General features: G+C 46.5%; 1 protein-coding gene and 1 long non-coding RNA gene across 2 annotated transcripts in view; one reads left to right on the forward strand and one right to left on the reverse strand.

Annotated features, from left to right (window-relative positions):
* Nucleotides 1-3,192: 3,192 nt before the first annotated feature.
* On the reverse strand, nt 3,193-9,016 carry TMEM200C (transmembrane protein 200C). Its single transcript, XM_061130701.1, has 2 exons — nt 8,708-9,016; nt 3,193-5,828 (listed from the first exon to the last, which is right to left on the reverse strand). Exon 2 carries the CDS (start codon nt 5,724-5,726, stop codon nt 3,945-3,947), a length of 1,782 nt encoding a protein of 593 aa, XP_060986684.1. The 5' UTR covers nt 5,727-5,828; nt 8,708-9,016; the 3' UTR covers nt 3,193-3,944.
* A 339-nt stretch (nt 9,017-9,355) lies between these two features.
* LOC133047594 (uncharacterized) overlaps nt 9,356-26,662 on the forward strand; it is a 39,060-nt gene continuing 21,753 nt past the window's right edge. The window contains exon 1 of the long non-coding RNA XR_009690791.1: nt 9,356-9,736. This is a non-coding gene — a long non-coding RNA (uncharacterized LOC133047594). The remainder of the gene's footprint in view (nt 9,737-26,662) is intronic.

Raw genomic sequence — 26,662 nt, forward strand, 5'->3', positions numbered from 1 at the left:
AATTAAATAATTAATTCCAAGAGTATTTCCATTGAACAGATGTGGACCCCAGGTCCCATGTTCCAAACCAAACCCCAAGTCAGGCTTCCAGCCACCACGCCATGTTGCCTTACTCTCTAGATTTTAAACCTAATGTTATTCTGTTAATAAACAGGAAGGTCATATGAAATCATTCTGTTCAGCAATTGATTCTATTTTAAATAAAGCTCTAAAAACTTTTTATAATACTCTCTGCCTTCCAAGGTGGTTGTAAGCCCTCTGCACCGGTGTCAATTCATTTAATCCAGTCCTGTGGGGGGGGAGGGGGGCCACAGTTGTTATTCCCACTGTCTGAAGAAGGAAATGGAGACCCAGAGATGCTGAGTAGTCTGACAGAAATTCAGGATGTGGGGCAATGCATATGCCAATTATTGCAATTCTTTTAACATTCTAGTCCTGCCACCGCTGTTTGCCTTCGAATAAATGACTATCTTTCTAATTCTTAGTGCCCTCATGTATAAATAAAGGAGGGGGGCTGATTCTGTCATCTTTTAAGATCTGTTCAACAAAGGCTGCAAAGTTGACTTTAAAACAGCTTTGTCTGTGCCAGTCTGAAGACTTAAATGCAAAGTCCAGATTTTAACTGGCTGTGCATTCTGATTCTTCCCCGGATATCCCCAACAGTGGTTTCCAGAAAGGAATCAAGCAGGATGCTAAAAACATAGACAATATTTTGATGGTCTCTAGAAATGCCAGCTTCAGCCTGGCGTATGCCAACACATACAGATAATCCTCAACACTTTGTAAATCCTGGCTCCACCAGGCACCAGCTGTGTAACCTGGGTGAGTACTCCATCATGCCTTGTGTCTTTCTCTGTAAAGTAGGTGTAATAATAACCCTATCTCCATAGAGCTGAGTGAGGGCTGAGTGGGGAGTTACTGAGATCAATGTCTAGAGTGTACAGAAGATAACTTGGTCCATAGAAAGTAGTAAGTAAACATTTAACATTATTATTGCAGAAGATCTCTGCCCCTGTGAACAGGAAGGATCATGTACCACTATGATCATAACTGCAGAGGATTCCTTCTGAGGTCTGATGACAGCCTAGCTCCTCCCAAGATTTGGAAAATTGGGCTCATCCTTTATTTCCGGGTTAAAAAAAAATCCATTTAAATTGCTCAGTAGTTAAAAGAGATGTGACTTGATACCGAGCTAAATTAGTTTGCTGAAGTTACTCAATTTCAGAGGGCCTGTATCCAGATCAATGTGAGCTAGAAGTTTTTATTTAATCTGATTAATATCATGAGGCAATCAGCATTGTTAAGTCCAGGCAATTGGTGGGACTGAATTTTCTGAAGTTTATAAGATATGAATGTTCTGCCCACCCATATTTAGTCAAACTAAGCAGCTGTGGGTTTATTATTTGCTAAACAAACGTCTGATGGTGTGTTTTTTGAGGACTAGGAACAGAATTTTAGAGCACTAGAATGTTTTTCCTTTTAGACAACTCATCAGATTCTCTCAGTATATGAAGTATCCAGGGTGCAAGATAATTGAGAAGAAAAATGAGGAAATTTTTAAATACTTTGGTTAAGGGCGATAAAATAATTGAGACTTGAAATTTAACACTACCTGAAGGTATGGTTTTGTTTGTCAGTCTTATTAGTGGAAACTCACTTTTGCTCTATGGTAGAGTCAAACAAATTAATCCACAGTTTTAAAGTGTGTTATGAGCATAATGCAGATTCAGTCTGGGAGTAAATTAGGTCCTTTAAAAATTGATCACAGAATGTGACACTAAATGGAGTTGACAAAGTATTATGTTCACTTGGCAAAGTTGTCTGTGCAAATATGATAGGATTGTATCCGGGACAAAACAAATACCCTGAATTTAAGTAAAGCTTTTAGAGCTGAAGGCAATCATAGAGATTATATCATCCACCAGAGGCCCAGAGGGATTAAGCGATTTGCCTAAGGTTACACAGATAGTAAGTGGATCTTCCAGATTTGAGCCCAGGCTTTCTAGAGCTTAGTGGGAGGGAGGCCCACTCTCCTCCAGCATGCATTCAGACAGTTATCATGATGACAGTCTCAGTAACTGCTGTCTTTGAGTACTGCTCTGAACCAAACTTTCAATCAATGAATGTGGACTCTGTCCACATAACCTCCTCGTCCCACCCCTCATAGCTCTATGTGGGATGTCTGGTGGTTTTTAGTCGCTCAGTTGTGTCCGACTCTGCGACCCCATGGACTACAGCCCACCAGGCTCCTCTGTCCATGGGATTCTCCAGGCAAGAATACTGGAGTGGCTTGCCATTTCCTTTTTCAACGGATCTTCCCAACTCAGGGATCCAACCCTCGTCTCCTGTGTCTCCTGCATTGCAGGCAGATTCTTTACCCACTGGAGTAGCCCTTGGTATGTCTAGTTATCCCCCTCTTATAGATGAGATCACAGAGAGCCAACATTTGTGACTTGTTCATAGCTACACAGCCAGCAAATGCCCAAAGCTGGGGTCCAGCTTCACCCCTGAATCTGGATCCCGTCCTCGGGACCCACTGTTTCACCCCTGGGGGTCAAGAGGACTGCATCTTTGACAAGATTTTCCTTGAAAATCAGTATTTTAAATTCCTGCAATGCTAGCCTCAGCTGCCCTAACTAGAGAACCTGTCTCTGAGAAGCTGAAAAAAAGTCACACCATTCCCAAGAGACTGAGCTCACCCTCCATAGGAGAGGACATCAGACTGGTACACTAATTATTGTGTTTGTCTACTGGTCTTGAAAACTAACTAATTGACTTTTAATAATATCAGGCATAAACAACCTACCGCATTATTAAAACATGACCTGCTAGTCTATGTAGGCCATGGATTCAAGACCTCGAATTTAAAAGCAAAAATCAAATAGTTAACTGCCAAGAGGATGGCAGGAGAACATGAAGCCTGGGTACTCTGTAGATTAATCTTAAAGGTAAACTAGAAGCATTGTTGAAAATTACTGTTTATTTAATATTTCATTTCAAAGAGACGCTCCCAAACGTTCATTTAAAAGTTAAAAATATGCTTGAAATGACTGAGGATGGCGCTGAATCACAGTAGTAGTGTAATTATATAGCAAAATATCTTAGGTTTACCAGCTGAACTGCCCCATGCTTTCTTTACATGTGTTAAAGTATTAGTTACGAGGCAAAATGAGGCAATATTATGTTTAACTGTTTGTTTGGAAACTTGTTTTATTAAAAAAAGATTTTTTTCATGGTAATGCTATTTTCAGTACAGGTGTGATAATACTCCATAAAGTATTGTGTACTTGATATAGTGAATTGAGGAACATAACAGTCCCACTCAATGCTGGCCCCTAGTCTCCATGAGATACCCTAGTAGCAAAATGTAAATACCCTTTTCAAAAATAAAGAGGCCTTCAGGTGGTGGGATGAACAGACAGGGGTGGGGCAGGGAACTGTGATCTGTTCAGACAAACTCATGCTTTTGGCTTTGACTTCACTGAGTAAAATCAGTTCTCAGAGAACTGAGACAAACCCTTCTATGCTCCCCAAAAGCACAGAAGGAAGAAAGCTTGTCATTCACGAGCAGCTAGGGACAAAACCAGCAGCAGAGTACAGGTCAGGGGAATTAGAGATCCAAAAAAAAAAAAAAAAAAGTTTGAGTAAAGTGCACAGTTACTGTCAAAAATATATTATTTTGATCCTCAGAAAATTAAGAGAATTTTATCTAAGGAACTAGATTGCTGACCTTTTAATACATTTGGTTTTCAGAGAACATACAATCACCATCGGACCCATAAGACTAGTTTGCTTTGAAAAAAAAATTGCTTGGAATTATCTACAGGAATCTCGTGAACGCAATTCAAGGCTAACATTCTGCAGCTCTTTGGGTAGAGGGCGATTTCCGCGGATAAACCCCCTGCTTCCTGCAGGCGTTTCTCCTATCTTCTCTCTCTCTCTTGCTAAATGCCAGCACTCTCCAGTTCTCCGTCCTCGACCCCTGAGGCGTGAGACCGGGAAATCATGTAGAGTTTCTCCTTGTTTGTAAACTGCCTCTGCACCGGCTGGGAGAGCTCGGCCTCGAGGGCCTCCTGACCTGGATCCTCCGGGGGTCTCTGCTCCGGCCCCGGGGCGGGGGCGTCCTCCCCGTCTGGGTTTCCACCGGCCCCCAGGTCCCCTATCGACTCCAGGGAGGTGCCGGTCTCCCGCAGGGGGGTGTAGCCCTTATTGCTGCAGGACGGGTCATCAGACTGGGAACTCGGCGAGTCCGGCCGGGCGGGGGGCTCCGGAGAGGCCGCGAGCTCTGGGAGGCTGGAGTCCAGGTCCGCGCTGCGCGAGGCGGCCGGGGGCTCGGGGGACTGGGCCGCCCGGTAGTCCGGCAGCCCGCTGGTGCTGCGGCGCCGCAGGGCCGCGTGCCTGCCGGTCCTGGGTAGGCGGCCGCCCTGCCCCCTGGCGGCGCGCGCGGCCGCCGGCTCCTCCGGCTCGCGGGGCGCCCAGCGCGCGCCGCCCCGGGCACCGCCCCGGAGGTCGGCGAGGCTCAGGTCGAGCGGGATCTCCCGGGCGCCGCGCTCCCCGGGCGGCCGCTGCCAGCCGCGGCTCGCGGCCCCCGCGTCCCCGTCGCGGTCCCCCGGCAGGGGCAGCAGCGCGAAGGCGCTCAGCGACGACCCCACGAGGGAGCTGGCGGTGCTCGGGCGCCCCCAGGTTTCGGCGGGGCTGCCGGGCGCCGGGCTGCTGCCGCTGCTCGCGGCCCGGCGACGGCCGGCCACGCCCGGGCGCTCGCGGTAGATGCTGTACACGGCCTCCGCCAGGCTCGGGGGCTCCCGCGGGCGGCGCGGGGACAAGGCCAGGTCGGGCGGGGACGCGGCGCCTGGGGTCCCCCCGCCACCCCCGCCCCGCGCCGCGGGGTGGGGCCAGGCGCCGCGGGCCAGCATCGCTGCCGCCCCGAAGGCGTCCCCGGCGGCGCCGCCACGGGTCCCGGGCTTCAGCTCCAGGCTCCGCGACTGCACGTAGCCCAGGAAGCCGTTCAGCGGCGCGGCCCCGGGGGGCGCCGAGGCGGGGCCGGAGGACGAGGCGGCGGCCGCCAGGTCTTTGGCGCGGAGGCTGTGCACGTCGATGACGGTGGAGTAGAGGTCCCGCAGGTTGATGATCTTGGTCTCCTTGTCCCTGTTCTCGTGGAGCACGGCGTTGGCGCAGATGAAGAGGAAGATGCCGATGCCCATGATGAGGGGCCCGAAGACCTTGAGCTTGTCGGAGTGCAGGTAGCCCGAGAAGACGCGGAAGAAGAAGCCCACCGACGTGGAGGACGACGGAGAGGGGGCGGGGGACCGCGCTGGGGGCGTGCTCCTGGGCGCGCCCACCGAACTGGCAGTGACACCTTCCGGAGGCCCCGGCTGGGTCCTGGACCGGTTTCTGCTGCCCCCGCTGCTGCTGTTGGTCACGGAGGGGACGCGGTGGCCGCTGCCCCCGGGCGGCGACGGCGGCTGCTTAGCCCCCTCCCGGTGGGCCCCGTTGGCCTTGGGCCAGTAGCCCACCACCGCCAGGGCGATGCCTACGAGCAGCACCACGATCCCGCAGAGGGCGATGAGCCCAGAGACGGAGCACAGCTTCAGCTTGCCCTTCACCACCACCACGTCGTTCTTGCGCCTCTTCTTGGCTTTCCGTTTGCGCTTGGGGACCTGGCCCGGGGGCCGGAGGGGGTCCTGCTTCCGGGCGGAGATCCTCAGGAGGCCGCCGGTGGCGATCATAGCGAGCGGTGGAGAGTGGGGCTAACCCGGGGCCGGAGGCCTGTGCGGGGGGCGGGGGGGGGGGCACCAGCTGCCCACTAGCCGCTCCTCCACCTCCTCCTGCTGCAAAGCAGAGGAAGACAGTCAGAGGGTGTAGGCTTGGCTGCGGCAACATCCCACGCGCTCTGCCATAGTCCGGCTCCGGGATCCCAACACGTGTGCGCCCCCCCACCCCCACCCCATCCCACATCCCGAGGCCATGACCCACTAACAGGAGTGCCCTACGTGGAGACCAGGGGGTGAGGGCAGTAGATTAGGGACGAGAAGCGCTGTTGCGGTAACTGATCCGAGACGGTTAAAAACACTTAGGACGTCTTCTCCCCCATCCCCCAAACACTGTAGGTACTATTCCAGCAGTGCTCATTTCAAAAGCTCCAGGCTGACAGCCAACGGAGTTCTGACCATGAGTGAAAACTAACGTGGGGACTCAGCGCTCGTGGGCACGGGCTCTCCTGGTCTCCCAAGGGGGGGCGCCCCAGACTTCCAAGTCTCCTAACTGAGAGGAGGGTCTGTCTGTCTGTGGGGCCTTCAAAGTCCCTGAAACAGTCAAAAAAGTTACCGATTCATAAAGACAAAAGGAAGTCCTTTCACTGGACGGAAATGAAAAGTCACATCCTGGCAGACGGCTTATTTACCCGAGGTAATTAATAAAGAGTTCATGGCTGGGGGAACACCTGAGAGCTATATCAGTACTCCGACCATGAATCCCTTCACCAACTTGTCTCCAAGCCATCATTGTTCTCATAGCTCCAAGCAAGCTGATCCTTCTCACAGCGCCTTCCCTCATCTCTTTCCTGCAACATCTGGACAGCTTCTTGGGGTGGAATATTTAGTTTTAGGTAACAGGTTATGTAACTGCGCTTTTCTCTCCGGCCTCTACTCCTCCCTCAGAGGAACTCCCTTAAAGGTATCATGTGCTAGAGCCCATCAGGGAATTTAAGCAGTCCTCCCAGCATCTCCAAGAGAAAAATCTTTTTCTCATGTGGGAAAATTCCAATCTAAAAAAAAAGAGAGACCTGCCATCATAGCTTTCTGACCCCTTATTAATGTGCCAACAGCACATTCTGAAGAATCCAAATATTCAAATGAGGAGGCAATTAACTAGGTACAGCAGTCTACATAATAATGATGGTTTGTAGGATCTCCCAAGGGAGAGCTGTTCCCATGTTTTTCTCATGAGGTCATTTTTAGGAAAGGAGGGGGGACAACAATCAGTGGACTATCTTACAGGAAGTTTAGTGGTTTATAATAAAACCTGGGTAGATAAACGACACAGATGCAACTCTGTGGATATCTGTCAGCTTCTAAAAATTTCAGTCCTGCTGGATCCCCAGAGTAACACATTTTCTGTTCCACTGGTTGTGTTCCCTCCTATAATAGAGATGCTAAAATTAAGGGCATTGTATGAAATCAGAAGGCTTAGATATCACTCACAAACCTTTGGGAATTATATCCTTTATAAAATAATTCATGTTTTAGAATAAACTGCCCTTTGAAAATGGGGGATTGCTCAGGTAGAATTTTGCTTTTAGTTGGTGCCTGGGTGAACAGCTTTGCCCCTTGATCCCCTCTATCATATCAAGACAGGATCATTTCTCCACTGGTGGAAAAGCAAATGGTAATCAGCTATTTACAATGCTTGCAAATCAATATCTCCTTGGAACTTGGTTGGCTTTCAGTAAGAAGGAATGTCAGGTGGGCTAGAGAGGGGTTAAACACTGAGTAGGTGAGAGAGAGCTTAGTGGAGAGAATACATTTATAAACCCTCTGAATTTTGTTTTTAGGTAGGAGCTGCACCAGTAAGCAGAGATTGGGAAAAACAAAACAACAACAACAAAAAAACCCAAAACAGAAACCAGAGTGGCTTACTGTCTATCCTTCCCTCCAAATAAGCACATTTATTATGTAGTTGTAACTGCAAAGACTGCTTTTTTAAGTGATACCCAAACTCCAGCATCTTTAATGTAATAATCTGGAGATGAGTGATTGTCTTAAGAAGGATTGGGGAGCCAGACATATTAGAAGCAAAGGCAGCCTCAGTTGGCGAGGTGGCTCTCCCAGAGAAAAGAGAAGGGCTAACATTTTGTTGGGCACTGATGGGGACGCTGGACGTCTTGGGGAAGGTCCACACATGCTTTTTTTCCTCACAAGGCAGCTTTGGCTCCAGGTACAAAGTAAGGGAGACTGGAATGGATTTCAACAATCGTTTACAGAAGATCTTTAAAATTAGTTTAATAGCTAGTAATTAACTCCCTAGTTTATTATTCCTTCAGCTCTGCTGAAGCCTGAACCCCTTTATAGCGTGTCTCCATCTGACGGGGAAATACTGACAAAGGTCAGATGGCGAGGTAGAACCACCTTGGAGGTTTTCTTCGTGCATAATGAAGGAAAACAAACTTAGCATTCGAGCTCGGCCGCCCTAGCAATTTACTGCCTGGTGCTGGTCTTTCCGCGGCAAAGGAATGGAGGCTGGGGGAAAAGAAAGGAGGGATGTCTAAAAATACAACTGCTTCCAAGAGAGACGTTCAAGTTCTCGGCTCGTGATGGATTAAGCCCCACTCGGTGTCTGCGGCTCCGATCCCACAGGACTGGCAGCGCCCTGCCCTGCCCGGGTCCTCAATACCCCCGGCCCCTCCCCGGCAGGGTAGCGAGCCCCCCTTGCCCTTCCTTTTAGGTCTGCTTATTTATGTTGGAGTCACATGAGTGCAGCAGCTGGGAGTCCGCCTCTGGAACGAAGCCAGGCGGGAGCAAAGTGAGGGCAATCCTGAACTCGCTTGTATCCGGGCAGCGCGTGCCGCGTAGCCCTCTCAGGAACACGAGTGTCCCGAACCCCCGCGCGGGGGACCCGAGCTGGGGCCGGGGGCTGGGGACGGGGCGCCCGGGGGGACGGACAGAACGGCTCAAGATGGCAGCGCTGGAAGCCAAGAATATCGCTCACTTACCCGGGAAGACGGGGGCAGCTCGGGGCCGGCGAACGGGCGCTCGGGAGACACAAAGGAACCATGGAGAAACTTTTCGAGCCGGAGCCGCCGGCGGAGCGCGGGGACAGCGCCGCGGGGCCCTCGGTGCGCGCGCGGCTCAGCATCCCGGCGGGGGCGAGCGTCAGCCCCGGGTGCGCATCCCTCTCCGGCGCCGGGGCGGGAGCCATTTCCCGGAGTTTCCAAGAAGTGTCAGGTCCTCTGCATCCCGCATCCCGCCCAAAGCCACTCTCCCCGCCGCCCCGGCCCCTAGTCCGGCCCTGCCTGCTGGTCGGCCCCGCGCCTCTTTGTGCGGCTGGTGCGCGCCGGGCACCGCCGGGTGGAGTTGAGCCCGCGGTGGCGGCGGCGGCGGCGGCGGGGAGAGCGGCTCGGGGCGGCCGGACCCGCGGCGGTTGCTAAGAGACCGGAGCCATGACACAGGGAAATCGCTGCAGGATGGCAGTCGGTACCCGGCCCGGCTCGGCGGCTCGGGGGTGCACCCGCCCCCCGCCCCGCCCCACCTCCCACCTCCTCCCCGGCTCCCGTCCCCCCGCCTCGCCGGTCTCCCCCACCACACTTCCTCTCCCGCCGGCGCGCGTCCCTTCGGAAGAACCGCTTCCCCGGGAGCGAGGAGGCGCGAGGGGAGGCGGAGGAGGGGGCCCGGGCCGGGGGCGCGCGCGGGGAAGGCAGGGCGCGGGGCGCCTCAGCCTCGGCCCTCCCCGCCCCTGGGGCGCCCCGGGACCGCCGCCTGCCTGGGGCTGGAGCTTTGTTCTTTCCCTCCCAACTACCTGTCTGAGCCGCGGGCCGGAGGGTCCCCAAAGGAAGGGCCGCTGCTCCCGGAGGGGCTTCCCATCGACACCCAAGGGTAGCGCCCGCGTCTCCCTGCCTCCCTGCCTCCCCGCCTCCCCTCTCCTCTCTTCCTCTTTTGTTGCCTCTACTCCTGGACACGACACAGCCTGGGCTGTCTCCCTCCTCCCACTCGGGAGTTGGCAGTGTGGACGCACAGCGAACACAGTAAGTTGTCCCCCAGCGAAGTCAGGCCGGGCCGAGGGGAGCCGCCCCCGCCGCGCCGCGCGCCCCGCGGGGCTCGTGGCCGCCGCTGTCCGGTGTCCACGCGCTCCAGCCCCGCCGGGCTTTTGTGGTCGCTCCCCCGGACTCGGGCAGCTGGGGCTCATCGGAGATTAGAATCGGCTCCGGGGCTCTCGTTTGGCAGTCCCTCCTGCTCCGACACGCGCGCGCTCACCAGCAAGCTTGCAAAGGAAAACTACAATTCTCCAAGAATCAGGGTTAGCAGCAGAGATGGGAGGTGGGGGGAGGGAGGCCGTCCAAACTCCCTACGTCATTTTTAAAAAAGCGAGAGGGGGAGAGGAGTCCTGTTTCCTGGCTCATCCCTGTCCTCTCAACTGTAAAGTAAAAATGACAGGGAAGCGAGCATTTCAAAGTGGAATTTCCCCATGGAGAATTGAAAAGAAAGTAAGAAAGATTTCAATTATCTATTGAAATAGGGCAGCCAGGGTTCAAGAAGAAAGCAACAGAAGAGCAGGTGCTGCCTGAACTTTGGGGCCCAGAGAGAAATATATTGCTGGGGGTGGGGGGGGGGCGTGGAGACTGTTGTGTATTCTGAGTTTGCTTGTTCAAGGGTCCACGGAGCCCACCCGGCAGGGCCTTGCTGCCCGCAGTGTCAGGGACAAGATTGTTCCTCAAGGTACACGGCATCCTCTTGTGTTTAATGCTAGAGCTTGCACTTTGCAAAAAGAACAATGAAGACTAAACATTTATGGGTTTAAAGACGGAAATGTGGACACTGAGGTGTGAGGTGGGTGTGGAGACGGTGGGGAGGCAGGAGGGGATGGAGGAGAAATATTTCCTCAAAGGAAACCATGCATCTGCATGTTTGGAAGGTGGCTTTTGTCTCCCTTTCCAAGCGAATAAGAAGCTGGATAATGATAGGGTGATCAGAGCCCACCTCCTTCTACCTCTGTTCCTACTCAGACACTAGGAAACAAGTCAAATGAAGGGAAAGTTTTCAGTTCCACAACAGAGTGTTTCCTTTTAGAAAAATCACTGCAAAGGAGAAATCACTTGGTCTAGTAGTCATTTTCAAGGTGGTTTTTTTTTTTTTTTGGCTCCGAACATCTAGACTTCAGGCAGATTCTTTACCCACTGAGCCATCAGAGAAGCCCTCTAGACTTCTTGAATCCCAATAATAATCTGGTGATTTGCACAAAGACTGGCTCTGAGATCTGATTTCATTACACAACTGGCTGCCAGGGGCCACGGGTGGCAACTCCTATCCTCATTGGCCTCTGTTTGCTGAGCTGTGTAAACAGGAATGGCATTGCAGAACTTCATTAGGGTTTGAGGTGGATTAAGCCATTAACAGTTTCAAATTTCAGCAGAAATGATAGCCGTCATTGGCACAGTTAAAATTCATCTGCGGGATTTAAGGAGAAAGGAAAAGAATGCTTTTCTAGACAAACAGGCCTTGGGACATACTTTTCTTCTGTGGATGACTGCAGTAAGATTCATGGTTTATTATTCAAAGGCTTCCTTCCAAACTGGAGTTCTTTGGAACTTTGAACTGTTTTGTTTCACCTGAGTGTATCATCTTCAGTTATTTTCTTTGTTTTCAGCTCAGGGTATCCGAGGAAATCAGATCACATCTGTTTCCAGTGCAGTCCTTTATCCTCTCTGTAATAATATCATATCAACATACATTCCCACGGGTTTGCAAGTGATGTGGTTATTTTGAAAGGAACAATGATGCTTCCAGCCCTTCTGGAGTTATTTTCTTTCTGATTTCCCTGGCTGTTCAGTTGGGGTGATTTCAGAGATTGTGGGACACCCCCTCTGTCTCCCTGCTGGATACTGAAGGGTGAAGACTACCTACTCATAACTGTTCACCAGTGTTTGTAGAACATGGCTCAGCCGGGCATTCAGAACATGTGGCAGCAGGAGAGAAGTGAGGGCCTTGGGAAAAAAGAAGAGGAAAAAGATGAGCTTAATTTGTTGTGCAGTTGCGAAGTCGTGTTTGAATTAGTGTTTGTGACCACATGGACTGCAGCAGGCAAGGCTTCCCTGTCCTTCACCATCTCCTGGAGCTTACTCAAACCCATGTCCATTGAGTTGGTGGTGCCATCCCACCATCTCATCCTCTATCGTCTCCTTCTGCTCCAGCCTTCAATCTTTCCCAGCATCAGGGTCTTTTCCAGTGAGTCAGCTCTTCACATCAGGTGGCCAAAGTATTGGAGCTTCAGCTTCAGCATCAGTCCTTCCAATGAATATTCAGGGTTGATTTCCTTTAGGATTGACTGGTTTGACTAGTCAATCCTAGACTAGGATTGAGTAGTTTTAACTAAACTAAACTTTTAAAGAACAGTATGATCTTAGATTAGTTGGATTAAACTCTGAACTGAAGCCTTTCGTCTGCTCTTTCTTAAAAACAACCTTTATGTAATATATGTAATTCACAATCCATTTACTTCCCTTGGTCATGTCATCAGCCTGGACTGGCTCACCTGCCTGTACATCCCGGGGGGCTCAGGAGGAGACGTGGTGGTAGGCAGCCTGCCGGGGCCCTTGGTGGTGAATGTAAGAACGGGCAAGAGAGGATAACAGTGTGCAGCGGGAGAGGCTTGCCCGTGTCAGCAACCCTGCGATTCCTGCTTCTCCCCACGCTCTGATCTCTCAGGTTTTTCAGTTGCAGAAACAGATAGTTTGGGTGTGTGTGTTCTGGAACTAGTTCTTGTCTTCCACACACTAAATACGGAATTTAATCGACTAAGTCAGTGGTCTGCCTCAGTTTCCCCATATGTATTGGAATCACGACACACGCTTGCCTCACAGCATTATTGTGAGGATTAACAAGCTTAGTTCACGTTCACTAATGTTTAGCATGTGGTTAACACTCATTGGGCTTCCCTGGTAGCTCAGCTAGTAAAGAATCCTCCTGCAATGCCGGAGACCCTAATTCAGTTCCTAGGTCAGGAAGATCTGCTGGAGAACTGATAGGCTACCCACTCCAGTATTCTTGGGCTGCCCTTGGTGCTCAGCTGGTAAAGAATCTGCCTGCAATGCAGGAGACCTGGCTTCGATCCCTGAGTTGGGAAGATCCCGTAGAGAAGGGAGATACTACCTACTCCAGTCTTCTGGGGGGCGCAAAGAGTCGGACACGACTGAGCGACTTTCAGCTTCACCTTAACGCTCATTACATTTAGCCATCCTTGGTAGTCTGAACCTCTTCTCCCACCTCGTTACCCTCCCTCTCAAGCTCTGGTCACGTTCACCAATATTGATGGGGGAGGTCCCTACCCTTAATCACCCTGAAATGGGGTTACAGGATTGGCTCTTGTAGTTGAGCAATGTTGCCCTCACGGCCCACATGGCCCAGGCTCAATGCCACACAAGAAGCCCACTCTCTAGGGGGTGGGGGTGAAAACCCTTTCCCCATTGCCACCTCACTCATTTTGCAATTACTAGGGCCCTTTCATTTCAGTTTGCTGGAGAACCCAGATTGCAAACTCAAGTCACTCTAGAGTCAGCGTAGGAGTTTGCCAAAACACAACCAAGAGGACATTCTTCAGACTGGACGTTTCAGGGGTTCACAGAAGGGACTTTAAATCCTTTTTCTGGCATCACCACAGGAAAAAAAACCACTATCCCAAGGTTGAGCATGGGACATCAGATATCTCACTCCTCCTCTTTCCTACTTCCTTCTCCATACCCCAGCCAATAAAAAAAAAAACATGACAAACAAAACCCAAATCAGAAAAAACAATAAACCAAGCACCAGATTTAGCAAATAAAATCTTAGGTGGAACATACACACAGAAGCTCTCTGTTGTTTATCTGAAATGTAGATTTCACCAGGCACAGTCTTTGATCTGCATCCCACCATTACACACATTGTTAGCCTCACACTTTTTTTCATGGCACATACAAAGGATAATAGAGTTTGATAAAACAGAAAATAGGAAATGCAACAGTGGGTTAAAGCCCCATTAGATTTCTTTGGCAACAGAATAGGCACGAAAACACCCGGCAGAGCCTGGGTGAAGCAATAGAACTTGGAAGCCCAAGGGTGGGAAAGCCTTGGTTTCTCACAGTTCAAGATTACATGGTTTGTGTTTCCAGCCCTTCCCCGCCAACGCTGCTGCCCCAGAGGGACAGGCATTTGCCTCTGCCTCCATTCCCCAGAGGCCCACAAATGAACCTCTGGGAGAAGGAACTTGGCATCACTTTCAAGAACTTCTGTTTGGAAACTAAGGGTGAACTCATGCTGTGTCAAGGTCACGATCCAGCCTGTTTTCTTGTGTTTCTGAAACATGTCAGAGTTCAAGCCCGAACACTTCCACTGCAGAGGAAAGGAAATGATGAAACATATCAGCCAGGCACCTCTACCTCCGTTCCAGACAAACGGGACATGTGGCAGAGACAGCCTTTGCTTTCTGCCTCCAGCCCCATTCATTCTTAATTTTGCAAGTCACCAAGAGACTGACGGGGGCTTGTCTTCTCTAATAAGAAGGTTCCTTTCTGTGCATTCAGTTTCTCCCGATGGCCTGTATTTTCTACCATTTTTCATGGACACCATCAAAGCTGGATTGTGTGCCTTATAAGATAATTGAGGTCTGAAATGAGAAACCAGGGTGTGTTGGCACAGCTGAAAGCACATCAAAGCCGAGCTTGGAAAGGGCTTTGCAGAGAGGGCACCATCAACAGAACAGCCAAGAAGCAGCTCACAACTAAATGTGCTCTGTGTTCCCAAAACATATCCCGAACGTCCACACCAAGTCTGTCCCCATTATTTCTAATCCACGAGCACTCCGGATAGAAGACTTGTCCTACTGAGAACTAATAGAAACTCGCATGTCGGAGCTCCTTTCAAAATTAACTGTGATGTGAGCTGCTGTGAGCACCCGGCAGGAAGGGAGAAACACACAGACATGGAACTCCTTTTCAAAAGTAAAGAAATCGAAACTAGAGCTTGGGTGACAAGTCTCAGACTCATCCTGCAAACATTTTTTTTTAAGTGCTTCTTGTGTACCCAGCTTTTTGATTCTTGCATTTATTCACTCAACAAATATTTATTGAACAGTTACTATGTTATAGTAATTCTTCTAGGCACTGTGGGTAGAGTGATGAACAGGTAAACAAAGAAACATACGATTTCAAGACTAGAGCTTGGGTAACAAAGGCTCTGACTCATCCTGCAAACATTTTTTTTTTAAAGTGCCTCTTGTGTACCCAGCTTTTTGATTCTTGCATTTATTCACTCAATAGATATTTACTGAGCAGTTACTATGTTATAGTTACTCTTCTAGGCACTGGGGGTAGGGTGATGAACAGGTAAACAAAGTCCCTCTCTGGAAAGGGGGCAGATAGGTAATAGAAAAGTTCGAGGCGAACAAGTGAGAAAATTTCAAAGCTTGATGAGTATTATGAAGAAATTAAAAGAGGGTGCTGTGACTGGTGAGATGGGGCAGCAGGAGAGAATAACTTAGATCAGATATTCAGGGAAGATCTTGCCAAGGAGTGGTGTTTGTACTAACTGAAGGCTGGAAAGGAGCTGACCGTTTGAGAGTATTCCCCAGGAAAAGAAAAGATTAAGGGACTTGGCCCTGTTAGCCTATAATTTAGTTAGAGTCATCAAAAAATAACTAGTGACCAATGCAGGGCAAGAGGGCAAAATCTCTTAGGGCTAGAGAACTTTAGAAGATATTGATCACTGGGGAGAAAAAGCTAGGTCAGGAATACCTCGTGGCTCCCACCTTGACCTGGGGTAGATTTGGGTCAGTGGAGGGAAGGCATAGAACTTGGACATATGAATAGTCGGGACGTGAACAAAACCACTCTGATGAGTATAAGAGGCCCAGGGAGTAGGGGCCGAGCATGCTATTGATGTTAAGATGCTCAGAACAGGAAGAGCCCTTCAGATGCTCTGGTCCCTTGCTTCTCTCATGTGGTCCACGGACCAGCAGCATCAGCGCTACCTGGGATTCACGTCATCTCTCGTCTTTACGGGCATCCGGGTGTGAGAGAAAGAATTTTGCCTTTAACTCTTTATTTCACAAAGTGCACGCAGACGTACATAGCATCTGTGACCAAATATGTGTTTCTTAACACGGGGCAGCAGCATGTTGTTTAGCTCAAATGAAAGAAAAAATTAAAACCTCTGTCTTTTGGAGGTGTGTGTATCTGTCTAGGAAATGGGTTTGGTGGAGGTGAGGCCTGAATCCAGTTTTCTGAAAGATCAAGTTCACTCTACTCTGGGACTACTCTTTGGGTTCAGAGCCTTTACACTCAAGTAGCCCTGCCCCTTCTAGTTATGGGATGCAAGATACATTATTATATACCCAAGTGTCTGATTGTCTGACCCCTCTCTTGCAAGGTGGTTGTGGGGAAGAAATGAGATAGCCGGGGGCAGCTTGGGGAAGAAGATGTGAGGAAGAGGTCCTCTGGGCCCCCATCATCTCTACCATCCCCCAGAACACCTCTAAATGAATATATAGAAGTGAAAACTGAGTACTTGCTACGGAAAGGTTTCTCATCCCATCCTATAACTAAGCCTGCTCTATGTAGGAATTTTAGAGCTGCTGCTATAGGTTTTGCTTGGTGTACAGGCATTGATCTCTGTCCAGCCTTAGGTGTTAGTGATGGTGATGACGGTGGGGAATCTTTACAGGACTCATCGTGGGTCCTGGAGACACAGTGGAGGGCAGAAGCCACCTGCGAGGTTTGGGTCTGATCCAAAGACAGAGAAGAGTTTCCCAGAGTGCCTTGCGGTTCCCAGTGAGCCCAGGCAGGCAGGGAGTGATGACTGACATGCTCCTCTCTTCTCATGAGCCCCACGCTGCTCCTGCAGCCATTGTGTTTTGGTTTGTTTGAGGGTATTTCCTGAAGCGTGCTTTTCCTTTGCCTTTGGTGGCTGAGCCTCAGCAAGATGGTCACTTCCTCCATAGATGGGACTGGAAATGGCTTTAGTTGTACTTGTAAAGCTCGAGGTAAATGTTTTCATTTTCTTTCTGATGGAAGCCAATGGCATTTTCATATGCGTATCTCCTATTCGTTGTCTCAGAAGGCAGGGTCTGGATCCTTTTTACTTCTGTTCTCCTGTTTCCAACTTAATTCTCGTTAAAGCCAGCCCCCCTCCCCTCCTGCAAAAACAGAGGCTGAACAACTACTTGTGTGGGTGCCAGATATTGTTCTCGTCATATGTTTGGAGCAATGCAAACTTATATATATGTTTTGTGTATGTGACTATGGACTTGTGAAATTAAATTGACTGACTAGGGTGACTTAGGAGACCTTTATTATACCTGTCCAAGGACAGAGTGTTGACCAATAAAAACCTGTCTTTCATTTCAAGTATCTTTATGAATTGTGGTTTTCTCAGGGTAAATGCCCAGTAGTGGGGTTGCTGGGTCATATGGTAATTTTTATTGTTAGTGTTTTAAAGGACTCTGTACTTTTCTCCATAGGGGCTGTATCGAATAGGGGCTGTATCAATTTATATTCCCACCAACAAAGCAAGAGGGTTCCCTTTTCTCCACACCCTCTCCAACATTTATTTTTTGTAGATTTTCTGATGGCCATTCTGACTGCTGTGAGGTGTAGATAGATACCTCACTGTGGTTTTGATTTGCTTTTCTCTAGAGTCATGTTGAGCATCTTTTCATATGCCTCTTGGCCGTCACTTCTCTGTCTTCTTTGGAGAAATGTCTGTTTAGGTCTTCTGCCCACTTTTGATTGGGTTGTTTGTTTTTCTGATATTGAGCTGCATGAGCTGCTTGTGTATTTTGGAGGCTGATCATCTTAAGTATCACTATGAAAGGAGTCCTCACCAGAATATATCTCAAGGTCATACTGGAAACTTAGATCATTGCTTCCTTTCTGAAACAAGAGTGGGGAAAAAATTATGCATGTTATGTCAGAAGAGAAGTTGATATTATAAACATATCATTTTATTCAAAATATTGAGATAAATTAAAATGTATCTACACTTGGAAAATGGGTCCGATACTTTAAAATTAATTATGCTTTGAAGTGGTCTTGGGTTTCCTCAGTCTCACACCCGGGCCATCGCAACCATCCTGTGAGCCCCAGGCTTTGCTCCACTGTTCAGGTTATGTGGTGGCCTCACATAACCTCGCAGTGTTGGAATCCCTGCTGCTGACCTACAGACTCTGCATATTTGGGGCTCAAGATCATTGGAAGCCAAACAATCACAATGAACAATTAATTTTGCATTTTACAGTTAATTTCTTAGTGCACACCCCTTTTGGACGGCCCCATTGTAAGAACTATAATACAGCCATATTCCTTTTAGAGTATAAATATTGTCAGTTCAGTTCAGTTCAGTCGCTCAGTCGTGTCCAATTCTTTGCCACCCCATGGACTGCAGCACGCCAGGCCTCCCTAGCCATCACCAACTCCCGGAGTTTACTCAAACTCATGTCCATGGAGTCGGTGATGCCATCCAGCCATCTCATCCTCTGTCGTCCCCTTCTCCTCCTGCCCCCGATCCCTCCCAGCATCAGGGTCTTTTCCAATGAATCAACTGTTCGCATGAGGTGGCCAAGGTATTGGAGTTTCAGCTTCAGCATCAGTCCTTCCAATGAACACCCAGGACTGATCTCCTTTAGGATGGACCGGTTGGATCTCCTTGCAAATATAGTCAGAGCAAAGGAGAAAACTGCCTGCCCCAAATGACCATCACAGTATACATAGATATCTAATATATAAAGCCAGTAAATCAGCCTTGATAGAGTATTTTACCCAGTGAAACTCTTGTCAGAACCACAAAAGAGTTACATGATTAAAGTAGGCTCAAAGTAATATTAATATAAATTTTTTTTTCTGAAGGGAGTATGCAGTATTTTCCCACACTTAATTTAGTTTTGAATTTCTATAAAATCTTACTGACAACAATCTCAGCTGGCTTCTTTATATTGAAGAAGACAGAAATACCACGATGTCAGAAAAGTATCACAAGAAGTTATTTTCCAGCGAGAAAGATGCCACCATGATTTCTTGACAGGCGAAATAAAGTGATTACACAGCTTTTTACAGAGGGGAAACACTGGTATGGTATACTGGAAAATGATATGCAGAGAAAGCAGAGGTAATACTTCAAAATATTCCTGGTTTTTATTATTCTCCAAAGCCACTTCCTTCCAGGATTAAGGTTGGGCTACTGAAAGGTCTGTAGCATTCTGACTGTTTCCAGCATATCGTATAAGAGCTTCATTTATTCCGCTCACCAAAGGGAACCTGTGTCACAGATTGTCTTCCAATGCCTCCCAATCACTTATGACTTCTGGCTTTTGATGACATTAATATGAATGAAATGATAGAAAAATTATACTTTATGGAAATTAAATACCAATCAGTGTTACAGCTCTACCTATTTTTTTTTGCCAAGGAAATGATGTTTTTCCCATTTACAGAAATAAGTATATTATGATCAAGACAGAATTCACAAACCACAGGAGGAGGATTAGAAAAGATGGTCATTTGCGGCAATCACTTTAAGAGGGTACACATCAAAATGTGCATTTAATGGCTGACTTTAGAAGTATTAGAACTTATAGACTCTCTGTGGCTTCCCCTAGTAGGCAGTGAAGGAATCTCTCCAGGAATCCGCAAAGACTGAGGGCAGAGGTGAAGGGGGAGTTGGGGGTGGGGATGGTGCACAGAATCTTGGATCTCAAGTCAGAGGAAGTTACAGAGCTCCAAGGATTCCATCAGTGGAGCCAGCTTTCTGGTTTTCTATGCCTGTCTCTACCAGCACGTAGAGACATTGAAATGTCAGCTAGCCTTTCCGGCTCTGAGCAAGACAGGATTCTAAACCACTTCAAAATGATACTTTTGGTACCCTTTTCCTGGGTGATCCTTCAGTGTGCTGTTTATTTAAAGGATGTATAAAGTCAAACTGGATAATTTGATTCCCTCTTTGCTTTCGCAGCCATAAAAAAAAAAAAAAAATCTCAAGGGCATGTTGCATAACCTCTTGGACACCATACATATTAATGCAGTATTTAAATGATGCATAATGTTGAATAGTTGGTATTGAACAACGGGATTTGAAGAAAGCACTAGCTGGCTTTTAAAGACTCCATCCTGTCTTCTGGTTCATCTTATTCTTCAAGCTGTGGAGACAGGGGATCAGTCATTTTTGTAATGTTCATTCGGCCACTGTGTTTTCTAGAAACTCTGGTCTGTACAGAAGGTAGTAAAATTACAATGTCCACAAACGGAAGCTACTGGGTTTGGTTTTATACTGTTTTAGACTTTGGCCTTACTTGGATTCAGTTCTCAGACTTCTTCAGGAGATGGGATGTTTGAACATCTCAGACCTCTTCTTGGAATATTTTCAGGTAGCAAACAAAACTAATTCATGTATGCTTTTCGATTGAATCACGAATCATCTAACATTAGATTCTTACATAAGAATTGAGTAAGCATCAAATATTGAAGGATTACTTATGAAAGAAAACCTTCAAACTGGGAATCTTTGTCTGATAACATTTTTTCCCCTAAAAATTGGGCAAGAACACAATCATTTATTTGCACCATGGGACATTTTGACCTAGTTACAAACACCAGTGTATTCTCCCAGAAAGTTATTTTAAAAACATGGGTTTAGTGATCTTGGTGCTTAGATAACTAAGACTCTTTGTCTTCAGCTATTATTTTTGCTTTCGCCTCTTTGACCTTCAGGCTCCCCCTGCAAACACATCCCTGTTTCTTATTCTCTCTCTGCTGTGACCTCTTTCAGCAGCACTGCTTTTCAGGTTTCCTTAGCTCATTAACTACCTTGTTTCTCTGGACAATTCCCCAGGGGTATAGTTGGCATTTTTCCCCAGTTGACTCTTCCCCACCCCCCCAGCACATTTTCTTTATCCAAGCAAATCCTCTGCTGTCGTTTCTTTATCTTTGCAATTGTCCCTGTAGCTCATTCACTGGGTCTCACCATTAGGGAGGGTACTGTTTACTCCCTTCGTCTGATCATTAGTGTTCAGGATCACCAGGGGAATTGCTTTTCTGGTTATTTGTGTTCAATCCCTCCCTATCCTCAGAAGGACAAGCCCCTGTGGGGTTGTATTGTTTGAAGGCAGAGAAAGGGTTCAACCCACTCTGAGTCCACCTTTGAAGAAACAGTTTCCTGAGATGTCTCTCTCTACTTAGCTAAATCAGGTAACCAACTCCGTGGAGTTCTAACAACTGTGTTTCCAGCTGCAGGGTTGTGTCATTCCCTGGATTATCAGGGCTGACCCAATCCTGCAGCTGAAAACACAGTTGTTAGAACTCCGCTAGATTATCTAACACGTTTTCATCGCACGATTGCTGTATGTGGACGATGGGGGACTAAGTGTAAAAATCTCTAGCAGGCTTTCAGGGGCTGGGGCAGTGGTGGGCGGGGGTGGGGTGGTGGGGTGGGGGTGTTCCTGCGCCCCACCCCCACTCTCACAGGAATCTCAGACAGACTCTGAGCTCCTCAGCTTCTGCAGGGAAGCCCTTCTTACCAGAGGCCCTTCCTCACTGTCCAGTCTCTCTGCCCCACTGCTCTTCTTCTCAGCAGACCCCCGGGGTGCCGCTCACCTTCTCCTCTTGGGAAGTAACCTCTGCCATCCCCCGACTCTCCTCCTGGTGGGGGGGCAGGCGGTATTCTCTCCCCAAACTCATTCTCCATGTGGGAATGTTTCTTCCTGGCTGCCACCTTTTTCGCACTCTCCAAACAAATGCGCCAGCATTACTTAGAGTTCTGCTGTCAATCATGTGGGCTGAGCACCTGCTTTATGTGAATAAGACACATGAAGAATATACAGGGATTTACAGGATCGTAAATGGAAGATCCTGTAATGGAGATCCTGTAAATGGAGATCGTAATGGAAGTCCTGTTGGCTTCATCGCAGGGCATTTTATCTCTGAGAGCGTGGATCACCCATCGTCCCCTCCTGGCCTCAGGTTAGCAAAGATGCACAGATCCATCTGTTCTTTGTCAGAGCCCCTCTTCCCGGCACCGCGGACCAGACGAGTCAGGACAGAACCTTAGGTGCATGCTTGTCTGAAGGAAATGGGTTGGTCGCATCTCAGAGACCTTCTGGCTTGGAAAGATCGTCCCCGAGTCCACCGGAAGCACTGATTCCTTCGCTTCTCACTCTCAGTGCTGTCACTGCTTTACCGTTCCATCAGCTGTTTGAAGCTTTTGGGCAAATCCTCCCTTCCTTCAACTAGAAAGTAGCTTAAGAGAGCAGCTGCTAGGTCTTGTTTGTTGCCATGCCCGTAACACCAAAGAAAGTGACTGGCAAGCATCTGTCATGTACTTGTATTTCTCTGTTTGTTTGGCTGTGCTGGGGTCTCAGTTGCTGAGGATCTTTGATCCTTTGTTGGGGTGTGTGGGTTCTTTAGTGGCGGCTTGTGAACTCCACTAGTTTTCATCACAGGATCGCTGTATGAGGTGGGATATGGGATCTAGTTTCCTGACCAAGGATCGAACCCAGGCGTGGAGCGGAGGAGGACAGGAGTGCAGAGTCTTAGCCTCTGGACCATCAGGGACTTTCCCTGTATGAGACAGTTAATGGACTTGTGGGCAAATGAGAGGTGTACAAAAATGAAATGGAAATATTTTAGCATCCCATTAACCTAAGTAGAAAAAATGGAAGGAGGTTCTAATGTTTGAACAAGAGCAGGAGCACCATTTTTCTGGATGTCAAGACTCAATATGGCTAAAGACGTCAGCACACACCTTGTGTGCTCCGCCCCTCAGTCCTGTCCGACTCTGTGACCCTTTGGACTGTAGCCCAGGCTCCTCTGTCCATGGAATTTCCCAGGCAAGAATACTGGTGGGTTACCGTTTCCTTCTTCAGGGGATCTTCCTGATCCAGGGATCAAACCTGTGGCTTCTTCATTGCAGGCAGATTCGCTACCTGGTGAGCCATCCAGGGAACCAGTTATTCCCTTAGCTGAATGCAATTCCAATGAAAATCTGACTTTTCTTTTTAATGTATCAACATTATTCTAGGGGTCTACTCAAGATACATGAAAACATATTTGCACATAAAACTTGGACGTGAATGTTCATGGCAGCATTATTCATAACAGCTCAAAAGTGTAAATATCTCACACACCCATCAAGTTATAAGTGGGCAACCGAAGTGTGGTGCATCCATGAAATACCACTCAGCAATAAAGAAGAAATATACATGCTGCAACAGGGATGAGCTCAAAACCATATGTTCAGTGAACCACATGTAAAAGGTCATACAGTGGACACTATCATTATGTTTAATATTAAAAGTTTGGAAAAGCAAATCTATGAGATAGAAAATAAATTTGTGGTTGCCTCACCCTGGGAATTGAAGAGTGACTGGAAATAGGTACAAAGTTTCTTTGAGGGGGTTGGGAATATTCCAAAACGAGACTGTGGTAATGGTTGTACAACTCTGCAAATAACACTGAAAACCATTGAATTGGATACCCAAAATGGACCGATTTTTTATTATGTAAATTATGTATCCATAAAGCAAAGGTTTTTCTGCTTAAGTGTTTATATAAGAATGGAGAGAGAGGTATGCAGAGCCAAAGCACTTTTAGGGAAAAAAGAAAGCAGTGACAGGACATTAATTATTTCCTTTGGGAAAAGCCTTAGAAGGAGAATTTCTGGATTAAAGGATATACACAAAGTGAATAATAACAGTAGTTGAATACCATGCATGCATATTGATAATAAACAACCCAGGGTCAAAACTTCACACCTTAAATGAAATGTAATCTAAAATATATTAGAGTTTAAAGTAAAATGTATAATTATAACGTGTTTAAAGCAAACATAGGAAAAAAATCTGTGGGTTACTTTTGGGCTTGATGAAGTGTTCTTAAACATGCATAATCCATACAATAATTTAAAAAATCAATAAATTGGGCCTCATCAAAATTAAAATCCTTTGCTCTGTGAAAGACCAATCCTGAGTATGGAAGAATAAGAAAAAAATAATAAGAGTATGAAAAAATAAGCTACAGACTGGGAAACAATATTTGTAAATTACATAGCTGACAAAGGACTCATATGTATAATATCTACAGAACTCAGAACTCAACAGTTAAAAAAAATGAAATCCACTTAGAAAATGGGCAATAGAGATGAACAGATATTTCACCAAAGAGGATGTCTGGATGGCAAATAAGCCCACAAAAAGATGTTCAACCTCACTAGCCAGTAGGAAAATGCTAAAGTCATGATGAACTATCACTACATTTCCACTAGAACAACTGAAATTAAAAAAAAAATGACAACATCAAATGTTCGTTATGATGAGACGAATAGAGGTCTCATACGTTGCTGCTGTGACTATAAAATGGTACAGTCACTCTTAAAATTATTTAGGGGCTTTTACAAAAATTTAACACACTCTTAACATATGACCCAGCACTCATAAGTCTGGGCATTTATCCCAGAGACATAAAAACTTACAGCCACACAAAATCCTGGATACAATTGTTTATAGCAGCTTCATATGTAATAGCCAAAAATTGGAAACAACAAAATACCCCTCAAGTGAATGGCTAAATAGACCTTCATACATCCACATCATGGAAGATGAGTTAGCAGCAAAAAAGAACAAACTCTTTAGAGAGACAACAACTTGGATGAGTCTCCAGGGCAAGCTTCTGAAAGAAGCCAATCCTGAAGGGCTCCTATTGCATAATCCACTTTCAGGAGCCTCTCTAAATGCTAGTATTACAGAGGTGGAAAACAAGTTAGTGATAGTCAGGGGTTATGGATGGTGATCGGGGTGGGGAAGATGGAGAGGGAGGGAGCTGTGTGTAACTATGAAATGCTAGAAGAAGGGAGATCTCTGGGGCTATAGACTACTTTTGCAACTTGATTGCATTAATGCAACTCTATACACATACTGTATCAGTGGCAATTTCCTGGTTTTGATATTGTAGTTTAGTTACGTAAGATGTTGTTACTGTTGTTTAGTGGCTAAGTTGTGTTTGACTCTGTGACTCCGTGGACTGCAGCCCACCAGGCTCCTCTGTCCACAGGATTTTCCAGGAAAAAATGCTTGAGTAGGTAGCCACATGTTTCTCCAGGGATTCTTCCCAACCCAGGGGTCAAACCCACATCTTCTGTTTGCCAGGTGGATTCTTTACCACTGAGCCACCTGGGAAGCCCTATGTAAGATACAACCACAAGGAAATACAGGGTGAAAGGTACATAGGACCTCTCTGAATTATCTATGTAACTTCCTGTGAATGTATAATTATTTTTAAATTAAAAGTTTAGAAAATTGGTAAAGAAAAAAAGGTGTGCAGATACAAATGTATTATAAAATTATAATTAGAGTAAATTATTAAATTTATAATTAAATAATATAAATACTTTAAAATATATAGATGGATAAATCAATGAAAGATTTTTAGCATGTCAGAAATGATAACTTTTGTGAGCAAGTCAAGATTCTTTAAATAAATCTTGCTAGGAGTCATTCAGTTTTAAAAAAGAAGTTAGGTTCCTGCTTTTCACTATACTCTAGAGTGAATTCCAAATGGATTGAATGTTTAAAAGTGAAAAAAATTAGACCTTTAAAAAATTAAAGAAAATGTGAATGAATGTATATTGGATCACAGGACAGCAAGATTCCTTTTAACCAGGAATCAAAGATCAAAGTCATAAAGAGAAAAAATGGATAGTTTGCACTGCATAAAGTTTTAACATTTTAATTAATGAATATCAAAAAGAAAATTCAAAAACAATACATGAGGGAAAGAGTTTCTTGAATAGTCACCAAAGAGTTGATATCCTTAACATATAAAAGTGTTTCCAATATCTAAAAAAAAAAATCTTAATTAGAAATAAGGGATAAACAGAAAAAAACTGGAAATTCCTAAAATAAAAATTTCAAATATCAGACAATTTCACTAGTAACAAAAATAACAAATTTAAGAATATAATTTTATTTATTTTATAATTAATAATTAATTGTAGTTCAATACAATTATTCACTTTCAAAACAGCAAAAGTCCTTTTTTTTCATCAAGGATAATATTCACTGTTTCTCAGAAATTAGGAAAACCTATTTGTGTGAAATGTAATATATGTTAAAAGCTGTATACTCTGACCAGTTTCACTTTTAGGGATTTTGTTTATTTTTTAAATTTTTTGTGGGGATGAGGGGCTGCTGTTGGGTCTTCTCTAGTTGTGGCTCTCAGACTTAGTTGCCCTGTGGGATATGGGATCTTAGTTTTATGACCAGGGATCAAACTTGTGTCTTATGCACTGGAAAGGAGATTCCCAACCACTGGACCACCAGGGAACTCCCTTTTTTAGGGATTTAACTTACTGCTAATAATAACAATGGCCAAACATTTTTTTCAAAGTCAATAATAGCTGATACAGGTGGCGTTTACCATGTGCAGTCATTTTTCTAATCTGTGCATGTTTTAACTCACGTTAACCTCACTGAGATGAGAAAACTGAGGTTCCTGAAGGTTAAATCATTTACTCAAGGTCACACAGCTGCTGATGGGCAGAACCAGGATTTGAACCCAGCAGCCAAGCTCCAGAGAACGTGCTGTTAACTACTGAACTATACTCCCCATCTTCCTATGAAAGTACTTAGAGAACCATGCAAACATGTATGTATAATACATGGATGTTCATCACCATTTTCTTTACAATGGTGAACACCAGAGTAACTTCAGTATAGAAAAGTAGAAAATCGGTTAGTTAATTGAGGAGCTTTATCTATCCATTGTATTGAAAATCAGCCTCCATTAGGAACGATGCTGTCAAGTTAGGCTGGCAGACTTTTCCTGTCAAGGGCCAGGTAGTGGGGACGCTGCCCTTGCTGGCCATATGGTTGCTGTCAGAGTTCTCCAGTCTGCCTTTGCAGCCCTAAGGTGTGCAGACACCGTGGGGACCAGTGAGATTCA

This window comes from Dama dama, chromosome 27, assembly GCF_033118175.1.
Source record: "Dama dama isolate Ldn47 chromosome 27, ASM3311817v1, whole genome shotgun sequence".
NCBI classification, from domain to species: Eukaryota; Metazoa; Chordata; class Mammalia; order Artiodactyla; family Cervidae; genus Dama; species Dama dama.

Bases quoted from the DNA above. Each gene is read 5' to 3' on its own strand.
- TMEM200C (XM_061130701.1), bottom strand. From the start codon at position 5,726: ATGATCGCCACCGGCGGCCTCCTGAGGATCTCCGCCCGGAAGCAGGAC.